Source organism: Calypte anna, chromosome Z (genome assembly GCF_003957555.1).
Source record: "Calypte anna isolate BGI_N300 chromosome Z, bCalAnn1_v1.p, whole genome shotgun sequence".
NCBI lineage: Eukaryota > Metazoa > Chordata > Aves > Apodiformes > Trochilidae > Calypte > Calypte anna.
The window spans coordinates 22989863-23013253 of NC_044274.1; the positions used below are offsets into that span (position 1 = coordinate 22989863).

A 23391-nucleotide genomic window follows, 5' to 3' on the forward strand; every position below is an offset into this window, starting at 1 on the left:
AAAAACCAAGCCAAATGTGCCTTATTGAGGTGCACAAGCCAAGAACCCCGTGCAAGAATGTGGGTTTCCTTCCACCTTGATCAGTTTCCCCTGGACTCCTTGAGCCCAAAGTCTCAGTATGAGGAATATTCATTGTGCCACAAAATGAAATAATATGTGGGCAATGTATCATGATAAATGGTATATTTACTTTTCATACACAGGGAGACAAATTCTTCAGTAAGAGGTTTGGTCTACACCTGGCCTCCAGAAAGATACCAAGGATATTTCAAAAGTTATTCTTCCACTAAAATTTGCAAATATTGATGTTTTCCTTCAAACTCTGGTACAGCACTAGTTCTGTTGTCAAGCTTTTGCAGCTGGCTTTCTACCAGCCACAAGCTCTTCTGGTGCCACAGGGAAGAAGCAGCAGTTTGAACTTCTAGAGAAAAATCCTTGGTCCTTTCATTGGGTCCTTAATTTGAGCCACTCTTATTTAGTCTTCCAGCCATCCTCAGCTGTAGAGCAGGGTACTTCTCTTCCCTTTAAAGTAATGAGGTACTTGTAAATAACATGCATGAAGTTTTTCATCACTTTTCTGTGCTGTTTCTCCCCTTTCTTGGGGTGCCCATCCATCATTTGACAGAAGGAGGAGAGGAATTCTAGCTATCAGAAGTCTCAGCTTCTGCAGACAGAAGTGAGCTAGTGTTCGTTTCTCTCAGATATGAAGGGTGAGATGATAGACCATGATGGAAAAGTATGGAAATTAGCTTTAATGACATTGATATTTCCCTAAGTATTCTCTTGTTTAGGCTGTTGTTGTTTATGCTCTGACATATGAGAAGCACATCAATATAGAAATAGGTTTTAATTCTGAGAGACTATACTGTAAAGTTCTATATGTTGTGAAAATGAAATTATATAGCAAATACATGTTCTATATCAAAATAATAATTATCTTTAAAGCATAGAGAACCTTTTATCAGACTAATGGAAGCCTAAGAAGCTGAAAAATAGCATTTTGTCCAATAATAATCTTGCCTGGGTTCATCATAAGAAATAATTGGTAGATTTTTTCCCCCTTTGAGAGATAAGAGGTTAGTTCTCTGTTGATCTGACTTGGATGCATCGAGTTTCAACTTAAAAGTGTAGCATAGGGAGTATGTAAACACTCTGCTAGCACAGGCGGAAACATTGGTATCCCTAAAGAATACTGAATTTATGCAGTTACAAATGCTGGGGGGATGCTGATCTAGATGTGAGGCCCCCAGCATAAAGCACTGGGCATTAAATGCATGAGTTTTTCTTCAGAGCAGCTTAGCTGAAATTTATCATGACCATTCAGCTATTGCCTAGCAACTTGTGGAGGCCATCAAAGAGCTCTTTGTCCATAGCTCTGGCAAAAACATTTCCTTACAGATATCCTTATCAGTATAAAAATCAACATGAAAACCTATAAAAAGCAATTTTATTGTCTAAGAGATTAATACTTGCTTGAAATTGTGGTAATCATAGCCCTATACACCGCTGATACCGTTTTTGTAAAACCTGAGTTTTATCTTGCTTTGTAAGTTCTAGTAACAATGTTTCTTTTTCCTCATTAATTTCTAGCTTTTCTACAAAGACATACCTTTCTTTGCTGACATTTCATATAAAGCATCAAAGTCTTGAAAACTATTTTTTGGTAACATAATACTTTTAATATTTGTAAACGATTTTTTTCTCAAAAATACACATTTTTTTGCAGCTATGAGAAACTTAGTTTCACATTTATAAGTGTCTCGGGAACTTTATCTAAATAACAGCAAGTGAATGAGATTTAAAACTTCTTATAAGTAGGGATGAAATTAATCACTAGATGAATTAGTATTTCTGCTTTGCTTCTACCATTCTAGACCTACGCAGGAGTGAAATTGATTTTGCTAATGATCAGAAGTGAAGATAATAAAATTCCTTTTATAGAGAAACAGAAGCAATATTCATCCCTCTTTCAATATGTTATATTGTCATCATTATTATTCAATAGTTTTTAGTATACACTAAGTAGAAAGATACCATTCTTCATTGGACTACCTCCTTGAAAGGGCTGAAAGTGGAAAAGAAATGCGATTTTTTCAGTTTTCATAGTTGAAAATTTTTCCATTGTGTATTTCTTCCTTTTTAATGGTAGTTATCGGCTCTTTTAAGTATCGTGGCTTTATGCAGCATGGGACCCATTGTCTTTTTCTAACCCACTGTGCCCAGTATCACCCTTTGACACCATGCTGTCATAAAGCATCCACTGTGCACAGATCAATGCGATATAATTGAGCTTGGTGTTATTGTATGTTACTGGTCTACATAATTTCAGATAATGCACTATGGTAACTCTCGGCAACCACTGACTTGTTATTAATGACCATTGTATACTGAACACCACTGAAACCCATTAAGACTCTGAAAAATGTCGTTTCTCCATCAGGATTCACTGAGTGAAGATATGTGTGATATGACAGATAGCACGTGAACAAAATGCTGGACTCATTTCTGAAATGCATGTGTTTGCTTGTGCTTTCCCAGACTTAAAAATTCAAGTTCCCAAATTTGGTAACCTCAAGCAGAGGAATCTTATGCAATTAAAACAAGTAGTCATGTTTATTTAAAAAATGGTATGATCTCATCCTGCTCATGTGCCTCGGCATCTCTCAGAATCAAATCAGTAGTTTTTACCTATTTATCCCCAAATAGTAAGTTAATGAAAAAAGTTGCCCCAGACTGAGAAGCAAGCCTACACTGCCTCTGTAGTGTAGATGAAGAAAGGAGAATGGCATTGCCTATGAAGGTAAAAATGAGGAAGTAATGATATAACATGCCTTTCAATTTTTGTAAATAAATTCGGTTTTGGTCAATATTAAACAATGGTCATTGTATGATTAGGGCTTTTAGGTGGCCCATGTACTGTCAGCTTCTGGTTACCATCTGGATGGTAAAATCCAAGTGTTTTCTCCCTTGCTGACATTTGTTGGTGCAATGTGTTAACCATATTTTGATTATTCGGTCTGTTGATTGTCTTAAAGATAAAGAATTTGAAAGCCAGGAGTTTCATCTTTAACTAGAGAATTAGAATTTGGATGTAGGCAGCTCTAAAGGGCATATGCTGTGGGGGCTGAGGAATCACTTCTGAGTCTGCTCTATCAGCAGAAGGTGTAATTATTTTTCAGTATTGTTATGAGCAGTAGATTTTGCATTGCAAAGTGAAAAAGATTTTTTCTTGTGTCATGCAAAACTGTCTTGCTTTTTTAAGACTCTGGCAACCAATGAACCTGTGGCATATTTTGCTGGAAATACTTACAAAGCAAGACAGTCTTGTGGTTGGATTCAATCCACTTTTCCTTTAGCAAAGGGCTTCATTCAGTAGAGTCTCCACAATAATACTTAATTGTTAATGCAAAGTACTGTAGACACAATACGGTCTGAGTTCCACAGTGGTGCCTGCTGGCATTTAACATGCAGCATGTTTTTTAAGAGCAGATAGTGGAAAAAACAAACAGGAAAGTTATATTTAGTGTTGCTGCATTGCACAGGAAAAAATATCCCATAACTAAGTAATTGTAATTAGTAGTTCATATTATGATTTGTGGCTAGGGGCTCAGGTTGTGGGCATTTTATAATCAGTTCTATGCAAAAATGGCTAGACAAAGCACTGACTGACCAGCCTCTTTAAGACCATTGCAGCTAAGCATTTTGGAATGTTCACATGGGATACGTTTGGAAACTCTTTTTTTGCACTATATTTTTTCCATTTGGTATGAGGCTTAGCAGTAATCAGCTCACCACTAGTTAGAAATCATTCTGTGTCCTGCACCCCATTATTGCACAAAATTATGTCAGACCTTAAGAAATTTTACATTCAGAAGGAAAACTTTCTGCATTACCTTTTGTCATGCATTTTCCTGGCATAAAATTTGAAAATAGGCTTTTGCTGTTTTGAAAAAGCCATTTGGAGGAAGCAAAAGCCACTATTTTGCTGCATGTCAGTTACTTTCTACTTTTGATTCTCTTTATTGATACCAGTGGTAAAAGTGAGAGAAATAAAACATGTTTTTAAACTTTTGTATGTATAAAAGTCTTGGAAAATTATGGAATTCTTTATTCAGTTGAAAGTTTTGCATTCATCTTTGTAGATCTTAAAGTATCTGTGGGCCCGAACTGGAAGCCTGGAAGCAGCATACCATGGAGCTCTTACATTTCAAAAAAAATCTGCAGAAGGGCTCTCCTTTTGCAGAATTCAGGATCAGCCTTGATGCACATTTCATCAAATTTGGAATACACAAGAAATGTTCTGTAGGGAGGCAGGAGCAGAGATTTACCTTGTTCTATTTTCTGGGTTGTAGTCATATTTTCATAAAGAGGTTTTGTGAACTGTGTTTTAGAAATTAATCCTCTGAGGACCGAAGATTTAACCTAACCACCCATGAAAGTTCTTTACAAAGGCTGACAGGTTTTTTTGTTTATGGTTGCAGGCATTCATTGTGACAGCGTATGTGTGGAGGGACAGTGGGGTCCAAATTGTTCATTGCCTTGTTACTGCAAAAATGGAGCATCCTGCTCTCCGGATGATGGAATCTGTGAGTGTGCACCAGGATACAGAGGCACCACTTGTCAGAGAAGTAAGGACAAAATAAATGCTTTAAAATCTGTTTCTCCCTCCTTTGTTTGGAATACATATGATATAATACTATATTGCTTTGTTCATTCTTGCATGAAGTGCTATGAAACACTCTTTAATTGGACATTTTGTAAAAATGTATGAATATACACAAATTAGGGTTATCTGAAATCAATAAATGTTTCCACCTGGTAGTGCTCCTCTTACTATTTTTATTCATTGCCTGTGACACATGGCTTTCTAAGAAAGAAATTTAGGAGGACATTTCATTCTACAGGCAAGCGTTTCCAAATGTGATTTGCTCTCTACAACTAGTGATTGTAGTGAGGTGGGTGTTAGCATCTTCTCCTAAGTGAATAATAATAAGATTAGATGAAATAGACTGAAATTGTGCCACTGAGGGGTTAGACTAGATACTTGGAAGAATTTGTTTACTGAAAGAGTAGCCAGATGCTGGAATGGGCTGTCCAGGGAGGTGGTGGAGTGACCATCCCTGGGGATATTAAAATGCTGTGTAGATAAGGCACTTCAGGACATGAAGGCATTGTGGGTTTTTTCTGGGTTGATGGTTAGACTCAGTGCTCTAAGAGGTCTTTTCCGTCCATGACATTAATCTTGTGATACATACTTTTATAGACAAAAAAACCATGGTAGGGCCTCTGGTAGGAATCATATGCTTAATTCTTGGGTTTTTTTCTAACTCTTATCTTGAAGCAGCAAAGAATGGCCAGTGGGATCAGGTTTCAGCAGAATATAGGGGATATCATAGTAGTCATATTTGCACTTGAAAGATTTGTCTCTTTAAAACTGAAATGTTACAAGAAGAGAGATATAAATTAAATGATAGCAGATCAAACCATACCAAAAACAGGGAGGCAAAAACAAGATGATGTGCAAAGTATCTAACCTCTCAAGAAGATGTGTGACAGTTTGCCAGCAGTCTAGCTGTCTTCAGTGTCAGTTGTTGGAGCTGTGAAGGAAAGGTGCTCAGCAAAGAGAAATGTGAGTCCTCTGCACTTGGAGGGTCATCCTCTTTTCAAAGCAGGTCTCCCAGAAACAGAGTCAAGAAGCAGGTGGAAGGAAGGTGGAGGCCTAGCAAGTATGTTGGTAGGTCCTCCATAAAAGGCTTAAAAGGCAGAAGACAAATGGTTACTAGAAGGCAGAATGGAGAATGGGAGGAAGATGAAGCCCTAGCAGTCCAACAATGGCAAGATTTCAAGCTGAAGAATGTGATTGTCAATGACACGACTAAATCCCACATTAGCGTGGCATTAGTAATCCTTCAGCATTTCTAACTAAGTACAGTAATTATTCTCACTATCTAATCTCTGAAGGCCTTGCACTTAATCAGATAATCCAGATGAAGACTAAGTGCAACTCTGCATATAAAAATGTTCCTTGTATTTTGGAACTGTGCCTATAACCTGGACAAGAGACTTCCAGTCCGGTAGCTTGCAGAGTACTTTTCTGATGCGTGGTCTGTAGGCCAGGAAGACAAAGGTCATATTAATAATTTGGATCCCAGTCAGAAAGGCCCTTTTCAGTAAACAGGAAAACTTTTTGGCACTGTCTTACTTGGAGAAGTTAATCTCTCTGTAGAGATCTGGCCACATAACTTGTATCAAATATATAATTAAAAGACTGAATCTTGAATGAAATTAAAATATTGAAAAGATTCCTAGCTAGTTTTCATCAGTGCTAATTGCTGCTGTGCAACAAGTATTTCTCTTGATGAAATACTACATTCTAATAATATTCTAATTTATCAGAAAGTAAATGCCAAAAAGTATTAGTGCAACAAAGAAGGAAAATTTATGCAACAGTTTTCCCTACCCTCCACCCCCATTATTGCCCTTAGCATATGAATTAAATTAATTATTCTGTATTTTTTATATCAGGTTCTCTAGTTAGGTGATGCATAGCTGCCTGCACCACATAATGAGTACAGTGAGTACCTAAATGGAAGAATGACTGTAAAACATTTTTGTTTTTCTCAGTTAAGTAGTGGGTATTTGTGTTCCAAGTTAGGAAACATGTAAGGAGTCAAGGTCTAAGATCATGCTACTCATCCACAGATAAACTATACACTCTTTTTTTTAAATAAATTACTTTTCCTTGAACACTACTTAGAAGATACTTGTGTTGTTGAGGAAATATGATGTATAACCACGTATATATAATACTTAAAGTATATATGCATTTCAAACTTAACCCAGCTACAGTGAGGCTTGACAATAGAATGTCTGCTAAGTCATTACTAGGTAGAACATCCTTGAGGAAGAGAAGCTAATCTTTTGTGAAATAAAGCATTGAACTGTATGAATTCTAACAACCACCTTTGCCACTCCTATGTATTTCTAAAACAGACTGTTCGAGGCTCTAGGGAAAGTGCAGGAAACAACAACAGTTTGTTCTTTGTGATTCCAGTTTGTTCCCCTGGGTTTTATGGACACCGCTGCAGCCAGACATGCCCTCAGTGTGTGCACAGCAGTGGTCCTTGCCACCATATTACTGGTTTATGTGACTGCTTACCTGGATTTACAGGAGCCCTCTGTAATGAAGGTATCAGTTGTATTAAAGACTCTAATGAGATGTAGAGGCCAAATGCTGTAATAATTTTTATTCTATCACTAGTTTCTGTTGCAGTATGTGCAGTTTATATATTAGGAATCTTAAGTGTTCTTAAGCTGTTTGATCCATAAGTATGAAATTTACTGTATTCTTTTTTGTGTTATTTGTGTAATGTATATGCATGCATAATAAGCTTACTAAAATTTATAATGCCTTACTTAGCATTCTGTTGAGCAGTAAGTTTCTTGATCGAAATACTAGTTGCTTTTTCTTGGAGTAAATAAAACACAATCTCATTCTGATTACTATGGAGTTCTAATTCTGACAACTTGTTCTCAGTATGTCCCAGTGGCAGATTTGGCAAGAACTGCATTGGAATATGCACCTGCACCAATAATGGAACTTGTAATCCTATTGATAGATCTTGTCAGTGTTACCCTGGCTGGATTGGTAGCGACTGCTCTCAGCGTAAGTATCAACTTTTTTTCCTTTATTTTTAAAACAATCAGCGTTAGGCTATTCAAAATTTTCAATTTTTGGTAAAGACGCAATGTCTAAGGCAGAAATGAGATATACATTGAGCCGATCCTAAACTTTTCTGCACTTCATTTGCACTATCAAAACCACATTTGAACAATAACTTTTCTAATAAGTGTGCTGGAACACACAGCAGCAGGGATAAATTTTCAGTCTTCAACTGCCAAAAGAAAGGTTGTAGAGAAGCTGAGTCAGACTTGTTGCAGAAGTGCATTGTGAAAGACAAGTTGCAGCAATGGTCACTTCCTCTAGATAGAAATAAAAAATCCTTACTGTGTCAGCACAGCAACTGTCCAGAGGCTCTGAAGTCTCCAGCATGGAAAAGGTTGTGAAATTATCATTATTAAAGATCCTTTGAGTATGATGTTGAACTAGGTGATGCTACAGCTCTCTTCCAGCATGACAGAAGCCAGTGGCTTGATGAGATTTGCATTGCAGACAGGGTTTTTGTCCTGTTGTTTCCTTGCCAGTAATTACTTAGTCTCACCACAGTCAGACCCTCAGGACAGTCATATGGATAGCAGAGGTACTGACATTTTGCTTAGGAATTTTTCACTATGAGTGTTTTCAAGTGCTTTTTGGTTGTATTTTTCTCTTTTGTCCTTTTATGAAAGTTTCACAGATACACATTTCTAGTGTCATTGTACCTCTTGGTATGCTGAACTGGGTCAAGACTTTGTTACTGATTTAAACAGGAGAAGGAGTAGGTCCTAGTTTTATTATGTTTCAGAGAGTTCTTTTATTAACTAATTAGTCATCCTCTAGATGCCTTGCTTGGTCTCTGCAAGTTAAAGAATGACAGGAGAGAAAAAATCTGAAGCAAAATTCTCACAAGGAGCATATCCAGCTCCATAAGGACCAAAATCCAGGGAGTCTGAAACAGAAGCATGTTAAAATTACAGTCTACCTATTTTTATGTATAAAAGAAGCAGTACCAGACACTAATATGTAAAATTTCAGAAGATATTATGCTGGGATTTCCAGAGAGGTGCATTTCCTAGTAACATGCTTCATTGGTTTGAATCATTTATAATTTGACAGGTCCAGGCTAACTGGCTCTGTACCCGTGCAATGTAACAGTTGGTCAGTTTGGAAAAAAAACTTTGCTGGGTGAATTCTGTGAAATGATTAATATGCAAAACTCAGTATGATACCAAAATAAATCTTTGGTCTGTTCCTGTGTAAGCCAGAAACAACAAAAGTTCCTGGTGTTAGAGTAGAATAAGTAGGTAGCTAGGATTGTACCAGAATGGGGGTTTTAAGGAGGAGGAGGGACTTTCTCATTGAATCAACAACAAGAAAATAGTGCCAGCAATATGAATGGAAGTGTCTATTGACGCTGTGCTCATGTAACAGGAAGTTTATTTGCTTTGTATAAAGGACAGTTATTCACATGGAAAATAATTTAATGAAATTCTTTTGGAACTAGTGACCTTTTTGAAACTTATGAGCTCTCATCTGCATGTGATTTACATTCTATCTTTGTTGACCACTGATTTCAAACAAAAAACTAATAAACTCATTATAATGCAAAATAAAGTGGAAAAAACAAAACTCAATGCTTTTTTTTCCAATACAGTGCAGTATATTTATTAGTGAATTGAAATTTGAAGAAAGAAAATACTTTTCAAAAATACAGCCCACACATAGATGCATCCTTATGTATACATTTAAAAGGATTCAGGAGGTCTTACTGCTCTCAGACAGGTCCCTGACAACCAAATCAGTACAAAACAATAAGGAGTTACCTTCATTTTTAAACTTAGAAGGGAATAAAGCTAAGGCTTCCTATCTTTCTTCTCCTACGAAATACTCATGTTGTACTTCCATACAACTATCATTAAATTATGCACCTATTTACTATTAAAAAAAAAAAAAAAGAAGCCCAAAGATGGTAATTAAACAGAAAGGGGCTATTCTTAGATTACTCTCTGCACTTAGTGATATTCTGATATGAAAAAATTATCTTTTGCTCTCTCTGAATAGTAATTAACATTTTGGAACCAAATCACTGTTCTAATAGCAGCATATATTATGAAATTTATTCACCAAGACATTTTCAAAGTAGTCAACAGAATTCTGTCTCATAATGTGTTGATATGATTAATTGTAAGTGGAAAAAAATCTCTAGATAATTACTTATTTTTTTGAAGTATTATATAAATTAATGGATGCACAGAAGCAACTGAGTTAACTTGGTTAAGGTACAATCCTGAATATATACATCAAATTTAAGCACTTGTATAGACTCTAACCATGGAAATACAAGTAAGCTTAATATTGGATTTAAAGCTATAGGCCGTAAGCTGTGTTTCAACCTTCTCTCTTATTTCTCCTTCACTGTTGAGGCTTAAAAGCATATCCCCTTGACTGGTCTCAATCAAACAGTTTTCAGGCAAAGAAATAAATTAAGAAAGAAATTTACATGACTTTCTGCATGTCATCACATGACTTTCTCTATGAGAAAGCTGTTATGACTGTCCTACTTACTGAGAATCAAGTATGTATCACTGGTTTCTTTCATACTATTTAATGTTTTCCACCTCTTTTTATCTAGAATTAAACGATGCCTTAGTCAATGTACAAAATAAAAATCCATGGCTAAATGCTCAGAATGGAGCAGCCAAAAAAATGTGTTTAAAAAGAAAAACCAGATACCCCAAAAGAAGCAGTTCTCCTGTATGAATGTAAGCAACTCTGTTCATGAGTATCTTTTGTCATTTGAAATTAATTAATTGCTCTGGGTTGTTTTAGCTTGCCCACCTTCCCACTGGGGACCCAACTGCATCCACACGTGCAACTGCCATAATGGAGCTTACTGCAGTGCCTATGATGGGGAGTGCAAATGTACCCCAGGTTGGACTGGCCTTTACTGTACACAAAGTAAGTGATTGATGACAGATTTTTTCTTCTGTATTTTTGCACTTCATTAATGGATTTCTATTTCTTCCCATTCTGCTGAACTTTTTTTATTCCAGAAGGTGCAACATGTCTCCCTCCGTGGCTGTAGGGGTGGCCCGTCTATAATCATTGGCAGAGTAGTGGCCACTATGTTCATGCTCCTCTTAAGCCTTTTTTCTGAGGAAGACAACTTTTGGCTACAGCTGGGCATCTCTGTGGGAGAGTCTGTCATGTGTATGTGCAGAAATGACTCTGACTCTCAGATGCTACCTCTGCAGCTGTGTGGTAATGGCTGCTGTTCACAGCATGGATGGTGTCATCCCACTGGGTGGGATGGAAGTACTAATTCCATCCCTCTTTGAAACCTCCTTAAGACATACTCTAGCACATACCCAACAACCAAGACTGTGAGATAACAGAGAGCTGTCTGAAGCCATGAGAGTGTCTTCTAGCTTAGCTGTGATTGTGGTCTGCAGAGGCACAGTTCCTGTTGTCACTTCAAAGTGATTATACTGTACATTTGCTACATCCTGGGGGCATCTGCAGCAACAGCTCTAGCTCAGCACCTGTAATTCAAATAGTGGTATAGAAGCTATTTTATTTGGGACTTAGAAACTTAACTTCACTAGACTGTAATGTAATAATCGGTTTTGGATTTTCTTAATGTAATTAATACATTAATACTGATTTTATTTTCTCAAGAGCTTTTCATTAATATAAAAATTCAGGCAGTGAAGTGACTGTGTGGGGGTATATGACACTTGTTACATGCTTGGTGAGAGTCCATACAAAGTTTGAGAACAAAACATTTGTTAGAGACAGATAAAGTTGGCTTCTTACCTTTATTGTTTTACAGCTTCATATTGGTTTGTCTTCAGTCCAGGCACCCCTACTGTCCATGGACACAAATGTTATATTTGAACTGAAGAAAAATAGTAATGCTAATGGTGTTTTGCATTCAGTCTTTAAATACACATTTTTCATAAAATCAGAGCTCTTCTTTTTCAACTGTCATAGTGGCAGGAAGTAACAAATATATTATATGGCCATATGGACACAGGTCAAGAAGACATTCACTATGCTGCTTCAGCTGTCAGCTGTCATGGTTATTTTGCTTCCTGCTGGTGAATAATGATCTCTTTGCGGTAATGTGTCTTCTTCATACTGAAATGGTATCTTTGTGAGGAGCTGAGACACATATGTTACTGTTTTTATTTTTATATTTATGCTTCAATATCAACTGTGCCAAAAATATACTCAAAGGTTCATTCATCACTGAACAGCCCCCCAGCTCATGTTCACAAACTGTCCTCAGTCTCCTCCTTCAAATACTTCTTAAACCTGTTTCCCTGAGGAGCCTTCCTGGTGCCTTCTTCTGAGCATCTGCCATCTGTACAATTTCCAAACATAATTTTTATGTACTTTTTGACTAATTTGTATTGTAGTACACTTAAATTAGGGTAGCTCTCATTCTACTGCATTTACAGAATGCCACTTCAAATAGTGGGGCTTCCTAAATGACTCCTCGACACCACACTTAACCAGAACATTTGCAGTTGTTTTCTAGTGTGGTTGCTTCACTCCTTTTCTCTTCCCTCTCCATGTCTTGCAGGATGCCCCCTAGGATTTTATGGGAAGGACTGTGCATTGGTATGCCAGTGTCAGAACGGAGCTGACTGTGACCACATCAGTGGGCAGTGCACTTGCCGCACCGGGTTCATGGGGAAGCACTGCGAGCAGAGTGAGTAGGGCTAGGAATTGTTCCTGCCTGGTAGCAAATATTGAACCTTGAGCACTTGAATATTGAAACTCTCTGTGTTTGGCCAGGGTTGTGATACAGCTTCAGTGGGAATTTTGGTTGGGAGGGAGCTTCAGGAGGGTTTCCAAGAAAAAAAAATTAAACCCTGGCTTTTTTCAAACAGGTAGAAGCTCTCAGAATTAGTTATTAAGACTGATTATTATTGTGATGCCTGTTTCTTTCAGTTGTAGCTACATTTAGGAGGCAATTGTACTTCACTGTAGTTGCTTTGAACTGAATGCTAAAAATACTCCAATAACTCTCTCGTGTAAAAGTAACAAATGAATCCAAATAAGTGTCATCAGTATAAACCACAATGAAAACTAATAGTTAAAAACTAAAGAAGAATCACATCAATCCTAGAGGATAAAATTAATCTTTGCAATGTGGTATTACAATACAGTTGGATTAAAAGTGTAATAGATGGCATTTTGTTTTCGTATGTTCTTTGCCCAGGAAAATCAAGAATAACACCACTAACATCAATGGTTGTGTAATGCTCTACAATATTAAAAGAATGATCAGGCTCAGACTGCTAGTCCAGCTTTTGCTAATGTTGCAGAGTGATGCTACCACACTTCATGCATTATGCTGCAGTGCAAAGCAATTCATTCAACCTACTATAGCAAAGTTGTCTTTGGCATCAGCGCCATGCACAGAGCTTTGCTTTTGTTGTAAAAGATACTATATATTACTTACAGCCTGGTGTGAATTAGCTGCATCTGAATCTGAAGGGCTATGATGGAATGTACCACACCTGGAAGTACTGTGACAGAAGAGAGGGGAGTTTACCATCCCTATAGACACACTTTATTCCCTCAGCAATGGGACTAGCCCTAGATACTATGGGCGTTATATTTTTAATACTAATCAACATCTATGGTAGAACCATTAAAAAGTTTGAAGTGTGGTTTGTTTTCCTAAGAAAAATGCAGTTGCAATAAAATCGGAATGTTTAGGGGACTATGTTAATTTCAGTTAAATAATAGTTTGCAACATATAACTCCTAGTTATTTAAATTTTTGTATTCTACTCTAGTTATTTCAGTGTTTCATTTCAAAAGAGAAACTTTAGGAAAAGATAAATTTCTTAAGATCATCTCTTGATGTCATGATATCAAGAAAATTTTAATACACTTGGAAATCCACATTTATTAAGTTTCACATATTTGGTATTTTATTCTATAACTTGATAGTAATGATTTTAATATATTAAACTGAATGTTTTGTAATTTATGAAATTGAACATCAGTTTAAAAAAATTACTTCTCATTCCAGTTCAGATTTCAAAATGCCAAAACATGGTGTGCTCATTGTTCCCCAGTCACTGACTTCAGTAGTTACAATCTTGTTTTGTTGAATGTAACCAAGAGAAGGAGAAGGTACATAAACAAGAAACTCCACTTCGGTCTGAATTTATCAAGAGTGCAAGAATGTTTATTTGATAGCTACTGGGTTACATTATCTTGTAAAGGCTTCTAAATTAGTAATAGATAAAAGATGAGTTAGATTATTTTTAAAAGACAAAACCAAATTAATATAGTTATAAAAATCCTGAGTGATTCCAGAAAATTAAGTTTCAGAAAGTGAAGAAATATCCCAGTTCCTCAAACCACAAGACCTACAATAATCCACTAAGCCACATAGTAATAGAGGTAGTTTTATAAATAAATAATTTTTATCAGTGGAGGGTAGTTCTCAACCATCTTAATTGTATGATGTATGTGACACTTTGATCAATAATTAAGTACTGTGTTCAAATCATTTTGGGAGGAAAAAAAAAATAAAAATCATGTAGTGCTCTTCCCATGAGCTTATTCTTCATAATTTAGCTTTTTTTTATTCCCTTGTAGATAGTTTCTCAATGTATACATTACACTATCAAAGTATGCTATAACCACTGTAAGACCAGTTTCATTTTTTAATAAATATGTGGTGTTTGTTAGACTCACAGCTCTTATCTCTTGCTCTTTTGGCACATGTCATATGTTATGACACTAGCCAGATGTCTGGCACCACTTACATGATTATGTGATTTTTCAACCAGCGGAATCTGTGTAACCTTGAAGACCTGAATTTATGTCTGAGAACTGGCATTTTGTTCACATTTTGTCCATGTCCTCACTGCCTTTTATGTAAAGGAAAACCACTTCTGAATACAATTTTCCTCTCCTTTGCATTCTCTTTTCCTGCACGTAGACATACACACACATAAACACGGAGATGGCCTCTTAAGAAAGTCCTTTCCATAGAGGTCTATAACTAATAACACATTGCCATCTGCTGGCCGTTCACAAAACTGGATGGGGGAATTAACAAATGGTAGCATGTGCGGTTCTGTAATCTGTAATACCATTATTTTAAAAGTACTGTCTGGTTTTCATTTGTGCTTACTTTGTACAGAATGTCCTCAAGGTACCTATGGGTATGGGTGCCGGCAGATATGTGACTGTCTGAACAACTCAACCTGTGACCACATTACAGGAACATGTTACTGCAGTCCAGGCTGGAAAGGTGCCAGGTGTGATCAAGGTAAAGCCTAGAGGCAATAAAATTATTGTGATTGTTTTATGTACAAATTAGGTCAATGTATGAAATGCCATCTCTTTAGCATTCATTAAATTTATCTGATAAGGTATGTGTGTTTAAATAGTCCATTCTATTAAATAATATGTTAAATTATGTATGTTCTGTAGATTTTTTAAGTATTAGATGCATCCATGATATTTGATTGGAGAAAAGCAAGGGTTTTGTGCAATTCCATGAAAATATCTCTTTCTGTAAAAAAGGCAAATGCTTTTCCTTATGGCTAGGATTGTCTTCACATTGGTTTCTGACATAATTCTATTTGATGTTATTAAATACATTTAAATTAGCAGGCATGTTTAGGAGTGAAATACTGTTTTCTGTTCCTAATGCATGAGCCTCTGAATTAATGCTACATATTTTAATTTCTTCTTTTATTTCAGCTGGTGTAATTATAGTGGGAAACTTGAACAGTTTAAGTCGTACCAGTTCTGCCATCCTTGCTGATTCTTACCACATAGGGGCTATAGCAGGCATCATCATTCTTGTCCTGGTTGTTCTTTTCCTGCTAGTGCTCTTCATAATTTACAGACAAAAGCAGAAAGGCAAAGAAACGAACATGCCTGCAGTGACCTATACCCCAGCAATGAGAGTCATCAGTGCAGATTACACCATTTCAGGTAAGTGACATTTAGAACAGATTTGTTTCACCATCTTTTGACTATGGGCTTTTTTAGCTGAACTCTGAAGGGTTGCAGATCTGCCCCTAACAGGACTTGAATGTGCACATTTCACCTTTTTGCGTTAGTGGGGGCTGCTGTGATCAGGAACACATTTGATTTCTAAAAGCGTGTCTACAGTTCTGTGATGGAAGCGTTCCTGGAAAGGGAAGTAGAGGAAGGTTTTCCTCTTTAGGAAGAGGACATACTGCTCTCAACAATCCTTTCTTAGAAGAGCAGCTCCTGAGACCCCAGTGACAGTGGTGCTAGTGAACTGGCTCAGAAAACCAGGGGTATCAGTGGTAGATTTGTGTGCATACCTTCCAGCTATCAGAGACAGCTCACCCAAGTTCAGAAGGATCTGTAGCTTCTTAGTTAGCTGTTCATCATAGCCTTTTAATCTCTGCTTTTGATACTATGAAGGTGGCTTACCCTGGTAAATTGTATTAATTGTGAGAAATAAGTGAATATACACCTTGCTTTACCAAGCTTTACCAAGGTTGCTTGCTGCAACCTTTTGCAGCCTCTAATGTTTTTCGCATTAAAACAGTGGAAGTATGGACACTTCTGTTCCTCTGTGCCTATTTCTAAACAGAATTAGAAAGTTCAAAAAAGTACTTTTTCTACAGAGACTTGAAATTCAATATCAACAGCTTGAATACAGAAACCTGCTACAGCTGTAGAATTGCACAGATTCTAGTAGACAGGCAGACAAAGTTGTCTTTTGTACACAGCTGTTAGGAAAGGCAGCAGTGTAAGGCAGCAGAAAGAGTTATCAGATTCAAGACGTGTCAACAAAGGAGGTGATGCCTTGAAGTACCATAAAACAGTGCTGTGGACTTGACGGTAAAAGTGTTTATAATTAGGACAATGCTATGAGTATAGAGGAAAAAGAAAGATCACAGCAGAACGAGAAGTTAGTAAGTAACTTGTAAGTGTTCCTTGGTGGAAGTGTGGATATGACCAGCTAGTCTGTATCTCTCAATTCTTTAAGTTAAAAGCAAGGTTTTTAGATTTAGAAACTTGTAAGTCAGATTCTGAAATCAGTGTAGCACTGTCAAAAACATCTACTAAGAAAGAGATGCCATGTTATTTTTATTTGTTCATTTTCTTTCTTTCTCTCTTCTTTTCAGAAACCATTCCTCATAGTAATGGTGGAAATGCTAACAGTCACTACTTCTCTAACCCTAGTTATCATACTCTAACCCAATGCACTACCCCACCTCATGTCAACAACATGGACAGACTGAGTCTGGCAAAGGTAAAGCATAAAAGTCTGGGTACTTCTGTGTAAAAAAGCCACTGATTTATTTTCCTCTGTTCCCTAATATTTCTTATTTTTGCTTTTCTTATCATCTGGAAATTCAGCAACTTTCTGTCAGTTTTTATTACCTATCTTTCTTTGAAATAGGCAAAAACCAATCATCTATTTGTGAATCTTAAAAATGTGGAACCTGGAAAGCGACGCACTGTCTTGGACTATACAGGAACTCTGCCTGCAGACTGGAAACATGGTGGCTACCTCAATGAGCTTGGTAAGAAAGAAAAAAAAGACGAATCTGAACGTTACTCAGTGTGTTTGGGATCTACTCGTAAGCAGGGATGTTTTCCTGGTTCTCCACTCAGGATAATGCCAGGCTTGTCAGATGGTGTGTGAAGTTCAGGATTAGGGGTTTCACCTCCCTTTAAGGCAGATCTCTACCCTGAGAGATAAAAAAGTGACTTCTGGTAAGGAGTGGTGAATAAGACTGATGCCCAGTGCTGACCTGACAATATGTAAAATATCTCATACCTTTTTTATAAAAATATTTACATACTAATTAGTTACATAAAACAGTGGGTATTGTACAATAAGGGTATGCTTGGGAAAATTACGTGTTCTTATTATTGAGAGATCATATATAGCCTTTTTTAAAATGCCCACAAAATGGAATAAATGCTTTTTTCTCATCATGTGAGCTGCTTCAGATAAAAATTCTAGGAACATCTTGCCAGCTAAGCCTCCTGTTTGCTAAAACACCAAGCATTGTTTGTAACTAGAAAAATTCTTCAGAAGTGGTGAGAATTCTTGTATCCTGCCTTATGCCCTCCCTTGCTCTCTGTTCATCCCTTCTCAGTCTCATGCATTCCAAAAAGGCTGGATTGCACTGACTGTAGCTCTGACCAGTTAAAGCCTATTAGGGGGATTCCAGTGTCAGTATAATTTAGATAATTTAATTACCTTAATTTCTGGCACATATCACTATCATATTCTAGAAAACAGAACAACAGAAAGCAGCTCTCTTTTTTCCCAAGCTCATCCCCAATCTTCTTCTAACCACAGCTCAGGCGCTGATTTTTTTTAATTTTTTTTTTTTAAAGGGTTTCAGTCATAATGTTCAGTGGTCAAATTTACACTTTCCTAGAGCATTTGTACTAACACGTAAGACTTCTAAGAGATACTGTCTGAGGTTAACCCACAGCAGTATATCTTAAGCAAGAGTGATTCTAGAAGACTGGATGAGAGCTGATACTGTCACATGGGATTACTGAAGTAAATCTAAGATGATGACCTGAGTGTTAATCTTTGTAAAAACAACAGAATAGTTGGTGTGGGATCTAATAAATAAAGACAGGCAAAGAATAAAATTAATTGGTTTAGGTCTCCTCAAAATATAATTTCATTCTTGAAAACTGTGAATTGTTTATAGACATATTGTATAGACAAAATTATTTTAGGCTTTTATAAGGCTTCTAGCATATAAAAAATTTAAAAATTTAAAAATTTAAAAATTTAAAAGCATTTAAAAATTAGTACTCCATGATACCAATCAAAGCTGTTTAGGTGGATTAGTATCTAGTTAAGTTTCATGTCTCTGAAGACAGTTGTCAGGCATTGCTTGTTTATATTGGGATTTATTTTGAGAGAAATCTGTTACTAACAGATGATTGCAAAGCTATAGACTTAGGCACTAAGTGTTTTAGACCATTTCTGTCGGTCTTGGGACTGGAACAGAGGGACCTTGGGCAACAAAATGGGAATGATGAACTTGGGAAGAAAAGTACCAGGAACTGGAGTGAACTTTCCATACACTGAGATTTTCATGTCAAGATGGGATGCCATTGCTTTAATCAAAGAGTTTTAGGCTCAATCAAGAGTAACAAGGGGAAATATAATGGCCTATGATGTATGTGAGGTCAAACTAGATAGTTTAATGGTCCACTATGATCTTAGTGTTCAGAAAGCTCTTGTTTAAGTGTATACAAGCAAACAATGCTTCTGTAATCCTATGCCATGCAGTTTCACAGTGCTTATAAGAGAATTATATCGCTAAGGTAGAAATTACTCCCGAAGTAAGTTTTAAAGGTTTAGAAACTGTTATCTAATTACTTTTCTTCATTTTTAAAAAGACTTTTTTTTTTTTTTAAAATATAATTTTCTTAGGTGCTTTTGGACTTGATAGGGGATATTTGGGAAAGTCCCTGAAAGGTGAGGTTATTTTCTGATGTGCTTAGATGAAATGACATAGATATTTGATTTACTCTTCTAAATTATCTTTAGTTTCTTTATGAAGATAATTATAAATGAATATATGATATGATATATGATATATATGATATATATATATCATATATATGGTATATATATATTATCATATATTATATATATGATAATTATATGTGAAGATAATTATAAAATAATTTTGGGCTAACCTAATCTTAGATGCTGAATCAATGCATGAAGTTTGATTGTTTCTTTTTTCTGAGGGAAGGGTTTAAAACAAAAACCACAACAACACCAAAACCTAAAAAAACCCCCAAAACCCTGCTTCTGATGAAAAGTTTTAAAAGAGAGCAAATTCGTCTTATAACTGGCTTGTTAAATGTAGAACTGCATGACTACACACCTGCAGGACTTTGGAAAGGATGTCAAAATTAACATGCATAGAGAGTGATGAAAAGCTTCAGAAATTCAGAGTCTGATGATATTTTTATCTTTTAAATTATCCATTTTTTTTTATAAGACTTTATACTCGACCATACTGCTGTGTGACCACTGATTTTTGTGATATGATTAAGGTATGTCAAGGATGACTAGTGTGTTTAGATATCCAAACAATGAAAAAAGTGTAGCTAAGTCCATATGAATAATGAGTTAAATACCTAGACAAAAACAGCTTTTTTTTCCACATTATCTATAATACAGGACAAATGATCTGAACAAAGTGAGTGATTTATTAGACCATACATGTCTGGTTTTATAGGATTAAGGGAAGACAATTCAAAATATCTTAAAGAATTGACACAATTATGAGCATCTGCCCTCTCACAGGTTCACCAACATCATTCTCATGCTTGATACTCAGAGTTAGGAAGAAGCTGAGAGTGTCTCAGCTCTAAAACATAAATAACACAGCATATCACAAAATAACACAGAGAAAAAAATTATACAGAGAACACAAAACCTCTTCCCAGCATAAGACAATCTATCTTCTCTTAAACTTCAGTTATCTGTCCTCCTTTTAAATCTTGAAATCACAAGCCACTTGGTATTTTCTTTTCAGTTTTCCTATGTGCACCTTACATAAGCTTTCAAGGAGCTGGTAACTTTTAAGAGTGGCTCCATTCTCGAACTTTGCACTGGACAGGCCATCCCAAGAAGTCGCATTATCATCTCACCAGACATTGCTATTGGGAGCAGTCTTAGATCACTTATTTTAATGGTATACTGGGTTCAACACTTGGAAAAGCAAAAACTATTCTGAAGTGCCTATTAAAAACTGATTCTATACAGTATCCGTTTTTAATGCTAGCTGCTATTTTAACCAGAATTGAAGGTGCTCAGACTGTGCAACAGAAATTTCCTGGTGGCAAGATCAGGCCCAGAAAAGAACATAGCAGGTGTTTTCATTAACTGCTGTATAACAACTTTAAAGTGTTATGACTAGTTTCCATTTAAATTTCTATTTATGAGTGACTTTTTAGAACTCAAAAGTTAAAGATTGGTCTCTTTAGTAGCAATACCTCTAGTATACAGGATGCTTGAGAAAGTAGTATGTTTTTCTTTTTGCAGATCTAATGAAGAACTCAGAATACAATTTAAGTAATTGCTCTTTAAGTAGTTCTGAGAACCCATATGCTACCATAAAAGACCCACCAGCTCTTGTACCAAAAAATTCAGAATGCGGATATGTTGAAATGAAGTCACCAGCACGCAGGGACTCCCCATATGCAGAGATTGCCAGCTCTGCTTCAGCCAATAAGAACGTTTATGAAGTTGGTGAGTACAAAATCTGCTTCTGGATGTTCAAAGTTAAGAACAAAGACAGGACTTTTCTTTGAATCAGCTTACTCAAAATATTTGAAAAACTACTGAAAAAATTTTGATGGGTTCACCTCCCATTTCTTCTCAAAAGCTGTATCAACAATCTCATTCTTTTGAGATAAGTGGTCTAATTTACAAGAAAAGAGTTCAAAATACTTACAGGTCAGTTCTGTAATCTAGAGGTATTTCTGAGTTTCCCTGGCTTGCAAACCTTTTTCTAAGAACCAGCATAAAGTAAGTTTAGCCTTTGATTGCAAAACCGTTTAACCCTAGATTATGCTGCTAAATACTTAGCACAGGTGGAACAAGTGTATTGAAGGGTAAAAAAGATCTGTTTCCTCCTCTTGATCAGAGAAAACAGCAGCTTCACTAAGCCACATATATTTGACTGATATTGGTGCTATGTGGCTACTGCATTACTTGAGTTGCTACATTACTGTAGTTTACTGTGGTTACAGAAAACTTTGGGGTCATGTGTAATGGTAGTCATCCTAATGGTCTCTGGACTAGAGGAAAGTGTATGTCATACCATAGGATACCATTTTCCTTTTCTCTCCCAAATTAGAGATTCCTCAGAAATCCATCAATATCATTGTTTGTCTAAGGATTTTTATAGTCTTTATTCAACACACAAAATGTAGGCTTTTTTCTTCTTTTTCTTTTTCTTTTCTTTTTCTTTTTCTTTCTTTCTCTTTCTCTTTTTCTTTCTTTCTCTTTCTCTTTTTCTTTTTCTTTTTCTTTTTCTTTTTCTTTTTCTTTTTCTTTTTCTTTTTCTTTTCTTTTCTTTTTCTTTTTCTTTCTCTTTCTCTTTCTCTTTTTCTTTCTCTTTTTCTTTCTCTTTTTCTCTTTTTCTTTTTCTTTTTCTTTCTCTTTTTCTTTTCTTTTCTTTCTCTTTTCTTTCTCTTTTCTTTCTCTTTTTCTTTCTCTTTTTCTTTCTCTTTTCTTTCTCTTTCTCTTTTTCTTTCTCTTTCTCTTTCTCTTTCTCTTTTTCTTTCTCTTTTTCTTTTTTCTTTTTTCTTCACACAAAGAGCTGATGTTAGACCACTTGCTTCTGTCAGTGGATAAACTCTTGGCAGGGAGCTGCTGCAAGCCCACAGGTTTAATAGTATAAAGCAAAAACAGCTTAACATCAATATTTATTTCTACAGATGCATTTCAGGACTTAGCATGATGATAAATCTTCATATTAGAGGCAGAAAAGAGAGGATGTTTTGTAACACAAACTTGTACATTTTACAAATGCATTCATAATGAGATAACAATTTTTTCCTTCAGTTTGCTGCTTCTGGTGTTGGATGTATGTGCTTTCTTTTATCACAGAACCTACAGTGAGTGTTGTCCAGGGAGCATTCAGCAGCAGTGGACGTTTCAGCCAGGATCCTTATGATCTTCCAAAAAACAGCCATATTCCATGTCATTATGACCTGCTACCAGTTCGAGATAGCCCCACAACCTCTACAAAGGAGGTCAGCAGTGAATGACACCAAAAGCTGATGTGTGCACAGTGGGACTCCAAAGGGGCAAAGTGGCATTGTTGTGCTCCTTCCTCTAGTTTACCTTTATATTTGGCTTCTAATCTGTCCAGCAGAGAATTGCTGGACTGCAGAATCTCTACATGAGGTTTGTATTGTGTATGCAAGTGACAGATGGACAAATGCCACACTCTGGGGATCCTGATCATTCATTTTTTCATGGCAGCAAATTTTATAGAAACATGTATACAATACATTTATACTCTAATATACTGGCTTAAAAATAGTAGCTTGCAGATCAGTTTTGATGACATACCATTTCAGCAACTTTAAATATAGACTCCATGTTTGTCATGTTTCAGACTAGAAGTACTCCCAGGACAGTGCAATTCACCAAATACCACCAATACAGGTGGTCTGATTCACTAGATACATAGAAGGAAAACTGCCTTGCCAAATTTTACCTTGTATTCTGATTTTTAGACAAAATATTAAGAAACAAGATCTGATGGGGATAAGTAAGCAAAATACTGCAATTGTTTAGGAAATCCATCATCAGGCTTTATTGCCCACTAATGGTGGCGGACATATCTTCCTTGAATAATTTTGGAGATAAAAGCATTGGATACATCAATTTTATTTGATGTGTCAAGATCTCTTGGTACTCCAGTCCCAGCACCGATCTTCAACAAATCTTTTGCTATGATTCAGCTGCGTATGTTGCAGTTCCTACCACTATTTCTGTCATTCACAATTAATAATCCATAACATATCAATTTCATAAAGTATATAAATGAAATCAGTTTATTTTTGTCACCATGGACTGATTATGTATAAGGAGTGGACAAAGGCGATGACTGCTGTAAATCTTAACTGCAAGGAAAGGTTTACATTTTATAATCAGGTAGTAATAATGACTGTAATATAGAATAAAAA

General features: G+C 36.2%; 1 protein-coding gene across 1 annotated transcript in view; it reads left to right on the forward strand.

Annotated features, from left to right (window-relative positions):
- Positions 1–22685, forward strand: part of MEGF10 (multiple EGF like domains 10) — a 95306-nt gene extending 72621 nt beyond the window's left edge. The window contains exons 14-25 of the mRNA XM_030467215.1: positions 4482–4628; positions 7055–7189; positions 7538–7666; positions 10490–10618; positions 12249–12377; positions 14837–14965; positions 15403–15639; positions 16812–16939; positions 17090–17213; positions 19103–19147; positions 20732–20938; positions 22304–22685. Coding sequence (XP_030323075.1) covers positions 4482–4628; positions 7055–7189; positions 7538–7666; positions 10490–10618; positions 12249–12377; positions 14837–14965; positions 15403–15639; positions 16812–16939; positions 17090–17213; positions 19103–19147; positions 20732–20938; positions 22304–22464 — 1700 coding nt within the window. The 3' untranslated portion in view covers positions 22465–22685. The remainder of the gene's footprint in view (positions 1–4481; positions 4629–7054; positions 7190–7537; positions 7667–10489; positions 10619–12248; positions 12378–14836; positions 14966–15402; positions 15640–16811; positions 16940–17089; positions 17214–19102; positions 19148–20731; positions 20939–22303) is intronic.
- The last annotated feature ends 706 nt before the right edge of the window (positions 22686–23391 follow it).